We start from the raw sequence: 9,458 nt of genomic DNA, 5'->3' as shown, positions 1-9,458 counted from the left end.
CCGAATAAATTTCGTTTTATCTAATCTTTGGCATGGGAACTTTCGTAAAAGCTACGATCGTATCATCATCACAGCATCACAGGCTGCTTCAAAACTGCCCATGCACATCCATGCGCATGCCAAGAATGATCTATCAGGGATTTTCCACACATGTACAGTAGTACAATCACCATGCGATCGTGATTGCGTTTAAACGGATGGTAGGATTAGGCCTACAATATGTTGAATTTTGTTGTTTTTAGATAATATACAACATTTTAAATATGATAATAATATTGTAAAATGAAGACAAATAAGAGATTTAGATAAGCATAACGATCTACGCGGCCCACGTGGCTTCAATTGGGTGATGTTGTAGGCCTTGGCTGGCTAGCGTCATTCCTAGGCCTAGCCAGGTATATAAAGTATACCAAACTGGACGGTCATTCATGTTTCACTTTATAAACCTTCTGACGCCTGGATTTGGAGTCTGGTATATTATTTCCTATTATCTTGAGGAGCCTTTGTTCTTCGTCTAGCGTGCACTCTCTCAGCGTTCATCACGGTGTCGACAGTTATTATTATTATTATGATAATAATAATAATAATGATAATAATAATAATATTAATAATAATAATAATAATATTTCTAATTAGTAACATTAGTTCCTGGAACAAAATTAATGATGTTGACGGTAATAACCGATATGATCATGTTAAGAATCATAAGAACAATTATAACATAATAATAATAATGTAATAATGAAATATAAATAAAAACAAAATTACTAAACAATAATGATAGGAAGATGTAAAAATTACATCTCCCTGATGATAGTAGTAGTAGTAGTAATAATAAATAAATAATAATAATAATAATAACAATAATAATAACAATAATAATATTAATATCATTTATAATAGCAATAATAGAGAAGGTTTTTGTTAGAGCTTACAGTTGTATTTCCAAATACCAGTAAAATAATGTATTTAACTACTTTTTTGTACTACTCTATTTATTATAAAATCGCCCAAAAAAAAACAACAAAAAATATATTAAAATAATTAAGGTATAAACTATTTTATCATTGTGTTTGACTATATCAAGTTTGGCTATAATCAAGCATGTTAAAAGAATGAACAACAATCACAAAATAAATTGAAAACAATGGTGGTAAGCAGTTTAGCACTGTTAGTAACTATATCCCTTTTGGCTAGAGTTAAGCATGTTTAATAATGTATAATAATATGTAATAATAATAATAATAATAATAATAATAAAATTAAAATAAATTGTGGTATAAATCAGTTTAGCGCTGAGTTTGACTATATCCAATTTGACTAGAGTCAAGGATGTTAAAGAATGAGTAACAAAATCTCCTTCCCCTCTCCCAAATAAAAAAAAAATGGTGGTTAAAAACAGTTTAGCACTGTGTTTGACTATTTCCATTTTGGCTAGAGTCAAGCATGTTAAAGAATGAGTAACAAAACTGTTATTATTATTTTTTTTTTGTCTGAGTTGGCCTTTAAAAATAGTTATTGTACAAACAAATCTATGGGCAGATTTAGTTGGGGGTGGAGGGGCCTGCGACGTGCATCCCCCCCCCCCCTTATATCACAAAAAAAAAAATTTCCAAATACCAGTAAAATAATGTATTTAGGGGGGAGGCTGCGACTTGTATCACATTTTTTTTTTTTTTTTTTTTTTTTGAGATAATTGAATGGACACACAATTCCATAGAAAGGTTGATTTCATTGAAAGGTTGATTCATATCGTGCAATGCATAGCTACAAAGACAGTTTTAGCGCAGATGCACCAGCATAGAAACCTTTGTGCAATCAATCACTCTCTATCGAGGTCAGCAGGTATGTGCTGTCAGACAACCCCATGCACAGTGACCACAGTACACTCATATGTGTGCATATCTCCATTGACGACACCCCTTTAGTAGATTTACTCTTATAATAAAGTACAGTTTTTGTGTAGGCAACATTTGACACTTTTGACGTGTAAGTTTTGCTTCCTTATTGTTTTCAAGTACAGTACCTGGTTTAATCATATTGTGTAATTTAAAAGATATACTGTATGAAATTGTATAATCCTGTTGTCTAATTGACATGAAACAGTGACGTAACAGGCGGGGGAGGGGGGCAGGGGGAAGACTGCCCCACCCTGACAGTTTTTACCGGGCTGAACTAGCCGTCGTATCGGGCTGGGTAATGAGAGAAAAGAAAGAGGGGAGAGTGAGGGAAAGAGAAAGAAGAGGAAGAGAAAAGGAAAGGAAAAAGAAAAAGAGGAGAGAAAAATAGAGACAAGAATAAAAAGAAAGATATCATAATGACCAGACTCACAACACGCTGCAACCTCTTCTTCACGTAACTCCTTTGATCTAAGCTGCCAGATGGCGTAGGCTAACCACCGGGGAACAAGGGGAAAATATCTATCTTTGGAAATCTTTCCCACCCCCTTATAAATGCCCTTTTCATCTCCTGAAAGTGCCAAAAAATCTCAAATTTCGTGGGCTTCGCACGCATTTCTTGTCAGAGTAGGCCAATTTCCTCTAAAAATTGCACATTTTAGGAATTTTGGATCAATTCCGACGAAATTAGGATTAAAAACACCTGGGGACAAGGGGAAAATATCCATCTTTGGAAAATTTTTTCCCACCCCTTGATAAATGCCCTTTTCATCCTCTGAAAAGTGCCTAAAATCCTCAAATTTCGCGCTCATTTCTTGTCAGAGTAGGCCAATTTCCTCTAAAAATTTCACATTTTAGGGATTTGGGATCAATTCCGACGAAATTAGAATTAAAAGCAAAAAACAAAAAACTTTTTGTGCGCTTCACGCGCATTTACTAGGGTTTTTAAGGGTTATCCTTTTAAGTTACTTAAACACATAATAGTCCCAAACTCAAGAAAGAAAAATTTAAGATAGATCGTTTTAACCTAAAAGATGCACACGCAGCCCCCCCCCCCCACCTCTATTTTTTCGCAAAGAAAAAATTACATCCACAGTGTTTAAATCTCCTTTTCCTACCAAAAACAGCCTAGGAGAATGCCATTCATAAATCCACTTGGTGAGAAATAGAACACTTGAAATGGTGTACATTTATGAGCCTTTGTATGTTGTCAAAGATTATGTTGTGAGTAGATGAATTATTACTAATTTAATGACACATGTCATAGTTGCATTTTGCAGGCACCCTGTATATTAAAATTATACATACACACATACACCTATTATTTTTTTATTTGTTACTGAAAACTACCATGCAGCATGCTAGATAGTCAAAATCGACTCAATACAACCTCATATTCCTCAAATATGCTGGGCTTCAAGGGGGATTCGCCACCACCAGGGGATCTGCCCCTGGACCCCGCCGGGGGCCCTCGGCGGCCCCCTGGCCCCAGCCTAAGGCTGCTCGCTTCACTCGCAGATTACCCCCCTTTTTTTCTCGCAGGCTGCATCCGCCCATGCCCTCGGTGCTTCGTATCTTGGCTGGTCGTCCATCTTTACTTTGGCGCACCCCCCACCTTATGCTAAATCCTGTATCCGCCCCTGAAATCTGTTTTATGAACCACCAATTTCCTTGGTTTGACGACGTACATTAAATTTAGTGTCTGCTATAGCCTGTTTCAGTAAATGTTTTTGACTTTCCAAGCAGTTTTTCAAGCGAAGAAATCTAGGCCTAGGTCGGCAAAAAATTGCCGTCCTGTAGCAATTCTGGCTCGGCAATATGATGGTCGGCAATTGCCGATTGCCGACATGAAATTCGTGGGCTGGTTCTCAATGGTAATTAAACCAGAGTGAATTAAAATAATTATATAAATATATATATATAATGCCTATTCATTACTAAGTGTTAGGCTTACAATACGTCGATATTATCATAATTAACAAACATAAAAAAAAAACAACACTATCAAACTATTGACGTGTGTATATATATATATATATATATATATATATATGCCACAAGCTACCACCAACACGGCTTCTTTGTGTGATATGTGACTTTATTCTTGAAGTAGGCCTAAGTAGTTCGTTTCAGAGTATTATTGATTATGATAGAAAAAAAATGTTGTGTTAGGAAGAAAAATTTTTTGCAGGTCTATTACACTTGGCCGATCAACTAAATGTTTGGAATGTTTTACAAATTGATCAGCCATATGGCTGCACGTTCAATCTGAAACGCTTACTTATTAAAATAAGACTTGGAATGTTATCTTTATAGTGTTCATTTCCCCCCACGACTGTATGTTTAGTGATGTATATATAAGGACTTTTGAATGTAGAGTACGCCTGTGGTACACTTCATCAACGCTTGCTTTGGAATGAAAGCTGTTTATAAATAATGGAGGTTCGGTCCCAAGCTAGAGAGATGGTCAGCATATCAAAAAGTTTTAAGCATATCAAAAAGTTTTATAAAAATTATTTCTTCAGCTTACGTAGAAGATACTGATTTTTTTTTTATTAAGTAAGTTTTGAGGGTCTTCCCTGCGGAGCTAATATACGAAGTATATGTTCTTTTTGTTTGACTTCTCCACCTGGTCTTACCCATTATCTGTCTTGTTTGTTGGGAATATGTTGGCCAACTGGACCCAGGCCCAGTCGAGGTAAAAATCTGTCGTGAAGAACTTAGGCTAATAGTTACAAATATTTTATAAACCAAAGACAGTGCGCTCGAGAGTGGGGGCTGATGTGGGTGTGGCCCATATATGCAGGAAATCCTGGCGTCGCCTCTGATGACGACGATGATTATTATCCCAAACTCTTAGACTACCAAAATTAGTGCTAAATTGTGTAGTTTAGTTAACTATTCATGTTTATACTTTGTTAATGTTGTCTTAGTTATGTTTACATAAAAATGTGTATTAGGGCCTACTAACTTTGTCCATGTAGTATCGTCAATCCATTTCTGTAGCGTTGTGTTATCCAACTTCTCTGCGTTGGGACAATCCCAGGGAGTAGCAGCTGGTATCTACACAAATCAAACAGTTTAGACGAAGGTTATCGTATCTGAGTCTAAATATCGTTCAGCCGGGCAGCTTCAACAGATTCACTTCCTTTCTCTATGAACAGATCAATGTTGTAGGTTTCGCCAACTTTTTGCATTCCTTAAACAGGGGCGGATCCAGAATTTTTCAAACTGGGGTGGAGGGCACAACAGTTTAAAAATAGAAAATGTGTAGCACATAACATTGAGTTGCATTGAAATTTTAAAATTTAGCGGCTAAACGGAAGGGGTAAGGTCCGTGCCCCCTACTGGATTTTTTTAAATATGAAAATATTAATGTTTAGTGTGACAATCGACGTTGGCGATGATGATGGTGATGATAGTGGCAATGGATACGATAACAAAAATGGATACAAGTAGTAGGCCCTAACCAACTGGCGATAGTATTGTAAAGGTACTTTTTTGAGAAAACACAGGAGTAAAAAAACAAAATTGTATTATTGAAATTTAGGGCTGAAAGTCTCATTTCCGGCCATGTACAGAAACCATAACCATACAATTTCTTACTTCAGCCCCACGATGGCTGGTCAGGCGCTCTATCTATGGAAGTCCCTACCTGGGCCGCCTCCATTTTGAATTTATGAATCCGCAACTATACTAGATATGGTTATAACAATGGTCATTGTTGTAGTAACAGACAAGATATTGTATATCAGTACTTAAGGTGTTGTTGAAGATGATGATGTAAATGATTATGAAGATGATAATAGTGATTATGATGACAAGGATGAAGATGATGATGATAAAGATGGTGATGACGACGACATGTTGGTAGTGGTGTTGCTGGCGTTGTGAGATGCGGTAGCATAATGATAATGATGATGATGATGACAATGGCAACAGTTAACCAAATTAATAATGACAATAATGACATCATAAGCATGGTTATGATGATAATAACAATAATAATGATAAAAAGTGACTACGATTAGAAATGAGTCATGCTGATTGATATTGGTGATTGTACTGATGATATGTATAATTTTAAGTGATATTTTGACGCCACCTTTTTACCAATTGAGTTAATTTCTCGCTTCACGTGATTGACATCCATCCAGGTGATTGGGTTATAGAATGACGGGAATGAGCCTTCGAAGGGGTACACCTTACCCTGTCGACCAGAACATTAATACAGCATGAACATATATACAGCAATATTGAATTCACAATATCTTATTTTATTACATCTATAGAAGAGATAACGGAAGCAAATGAAAAACAATAGGACGACGTATACCGTAATGCAATTGTGTTGAGGTGTCCTAGATGGGCTTTATTAATACAGGGTGAATCGGTATTATCCACTAAAATATTCATCCCATTCATTTAAAATATAGGTTTTTTTTTTTAATTCGTTTAATTAACGAGGATTTACAAACGCATTCATTGACAATTGATCTTACATTTTGTAGAAAAGCAATCCGGGCATTTCCGTCAACTGAATAACTCTCCACGCCCAGTTCCTCAGCAACGCGGAGCAGACGATCTTGAGTACGTCCAACATACGAGCCACCAGCATCAACGTACCCACCGACTGAAGCATCCTAGAGATTAGATGCAAGCAAGGACAACTCTCAAGAGGTTTAAAATTTTAGATTTTTAAAATTTGCCAACATACACTCCCCGCACGCCCCATCCCTGCCCCTGACAATAAGCTGAACCTCGGACCCATGCAATACTGAATTGCTTATAGTAAAAAATCAAATAAATTATTAACTTTAACAGAACACAGTTCTCACTCACTCAGCAATATATTTTCCATAATGTCTTTTCTTAAATCATTGTAAGTTGGGGTTTTTGTGTGTAAACATTACCTGTATTGTGTGTGTACGTCCACCCACTCGGTCACGTGCCTCCAGTACAAGAACATCAATCCCATTGTCTACTAGTAGTTTAGCAGCACATAAACCTACAAAGTAAACATAACATAACTTAAAGTGCATCATGATCTTGCACTTTTAGATTAATTTCATTTAAGGAAATTTCATTTTAAAAAGAAAATATTGTCAATGTCTGGTAGTGTTTGAGTTAATTGCTAGCAGGCTTTGATGTTTAGATTCTTCTGATAATGGCATTTTATTGATTTACAATTTACAAGTACAATCTCTTCTTTTGCTAACAATAAATAGTGAATCTCTATAAACGCCTGTCAATTAATGATTATGCATATTTATTATGGAACGCCATCGCTGCCTTCGGTAACAGCTTACCATTCGGCGCATTTACATTCGGCCATTTTATCATTACGTTCGGCTCTTTTACCATTAAGCGCATTTACATTCGGCCCTTTTACCATTACGTTCGGCTATTTTACTATTTGGTGCATTTTAATTCGACCCTTTTACTGTTACGTTCGGCTCTTTTACCATTCGGCGCATTTTCATTCGGCCATTTTACCATTATGTTTGGCTCTTTTACCATTCAGTGCATTTTCATTCGGCCCTTTTACCATTCGGCTCATTTACATTTGGCTCTTTTACCATTCGGTGCATTTACATACGGCCCTTTTACCATTCGGCGCATTTACATTCGGCGTATTTACATTCGGCGCAATTACAAATAAAATATAACCTTTGACATCGGGTAAAATAAAAAAATTCAACGGCTGTGGGAATGAGCCTATATTTACATTGGCCTTTCTTGAAACGTTGGCGGCGCTGTCAACTGGAGACAAAAGACTTTGCGGTATAGGAGGAATGCATGTAAAACAGAGATACGGGTTACTTTTTTTTTTGTTGTGTCAAAAATACGAAAGCTACATTAATAAAATTCATATATGTCATAGTTATATATATTAGGAATGGATAAAAACCAGAACCCTGTGGGTGCGTACGTTCCTTTGTACGTAAAAAATTAATGTACATTTGTGAATTGCAATAACTTGATTGTATCTTTTTGAATAATGATTGTGTAAGGTAATACAGTATTTTCATTTTCAGACAAAAAAATCAGAGGCGGATCCAGAAATTTATGAAAGGGGGGTAGGGGGTAAGGGGTTCTGAGAAGTGCAGGGATGTCGTTATGCAGGGCAAAGGTGGGCGGCGCCGCCCATCTTGACGTCTTGCGCTCATCCTAAAGCTATTTTTAAGGCCTTCTGCCCAGCCTCATACAAATTCTCCCGCGCCCCCCCCCCCCTTAAAATCATGAAGAACGCAAGTTTTTGCTCCATAAACCATATTTTCTGGTGAATAAGCCGCAAATTTTCCCCTCGAAGTTTGGGGTGAGGCCCAGCGTGACCACTGCTTGGGTATTTACCCAAGTTCTTGGGTATTTTGACTTGGTCTTGGGTTCTTGGGTATTCCATTCAAATCCTTGGGTATTTTATTTTTACTAAGAAAATTAAATATTTTTGTCATAGAGGAAGAATTAAGAAGTAACAAAGTATATTTCAGTCCAATCAAGTAAGCAAAACTCAACGAAGTGCACATAACATTGTTAATTGACTGTTAATTGCTATATAATGGGTTCAGAATTGTTTATTTGTGATTTGCATTGCCATTGATCTTACCTAATTAATGCATTACATAATAAAACTTGATCACTGATCTACTGATAACAGAGGCCGACTGAGGGCGTACTTTTCTATCCGTATTATCACCTCATGAATATTAATTTAAATAATTAACAAAAACAATTACAATAAAAATTGGTGTATAAATTGAACTAAAAGGGAAAATTATACATGCGAAAAAGACATATTTTTAAAATTTTAATGTATTTTCAGGAAGCTTGGGTAATTTTGGGCAATTTTTGCTGAATCTTGGGTAATTTCGACCCAGTCACTTGGTATATCAAAAATTGTGAGTGGTCACACTGGTGAGGCCTATACACTAGTCTGTAACCTACTCTGAAAAAGTTCAAATCGCGAACCGCAGCGAAACATTTCTTGCACAATTGCATGTCCACCAGCAACTATCGAGCACAATGTATACCTGCCGCTATGCACCGTTTCGGAGCCTATTTGTTTACAAGGAAAAGTGAAGTTTTCGTCGGGGAACCCATATCAATAATAACCCTCATAATAAAAAAATTCATTGAGGTTGTGGAAGCAATCTCTAAGAGTGTAATTTCCAGCCATCTAGAGGTGCCATAATCACAAATGTTCTTACCTCAGCCCCAACAATTGTGGGGCTGAGGTAGTATAGATCTTTTACCTGTGACAGTACCCTCCCTGGGCCCTTCTATTTCGAATTCCTGGATCTGCCACTGGAAATTACAACAAATATGAAATCATATTACAGTAGCTTGATGCCTATAAAATAACTTATAAAATTCACCAAACTTCGTAAAATATCCGTAGCTTCCAGGGGGCCTCGCCGGGGGCACTGGTGGCCCCTGGCCCTCAGCCTAGATGGGAAGCTACCCCCGCCCAAATCCGCCACTGGAAATAGGCCTAGGCCCAGGTTTAGGTAGGCCTACTTTGTTTCATGTCAGGCGCGTAACAGGGGTCTTGGGTTGGGG

The 9,458-nt window shown here is 37.0% G+C and overlaps 1 protein-coding gene across 1 annotated transcript in view; it reads right to left on the bottom strand.

Moving 5' to 3' along the window:
- The window catches only part of LOC117119755 (amine oxidase [flavin-containing] B-like), a 35,812-nt gene that overhangs the window by 21,954 nt on the left and 4,400 nt on the right, over window positions 1-9,458 (bottom strand). The window contains exons 2-5 of the mRNA XM_033264626.1: window positions 6,812-6,906; window positions 6,401-6,541; window positions 6,004-6,108; window positions 4,870-4,961 (exon numbers count right to left, since the gene is read on the bottom strand). Of these exons, the coding sequence (XP_033120517.1) occupies window positions 4,870-4,961; window positions 6,004-6,108; window positions 6,401-6,541; window positions 6,812-6,906 (433 nt within the window). The remainder of the gene's footprint in view (window positions 1-4,869; window positions 4,962-6,003; window positions 6,109-6,400; window positions 6,542-6,811; window positions 6,907-9,458) is intronic.

The sequence above is a fragment of the Anneissia japonica genome, unplaced genomic scaffold, assembly GCF_011630105.1.
Source record: "Anneissia japonica isolate Jap-2015-1 unplaced genomic scaffold, ASM1163010v1 scaffold11151_len745516_cov174, whole genome shotgun sequence".
Lineage (NCBI taxonomy): Eukaryota > Metazoa > Echinodermata > Crinoidea > Comatulida > Comatulidae > Anneissia > Anneissia japonica.
This window is presented reverse-complemented; position numbering and strand designations above follow the sequence as displayed.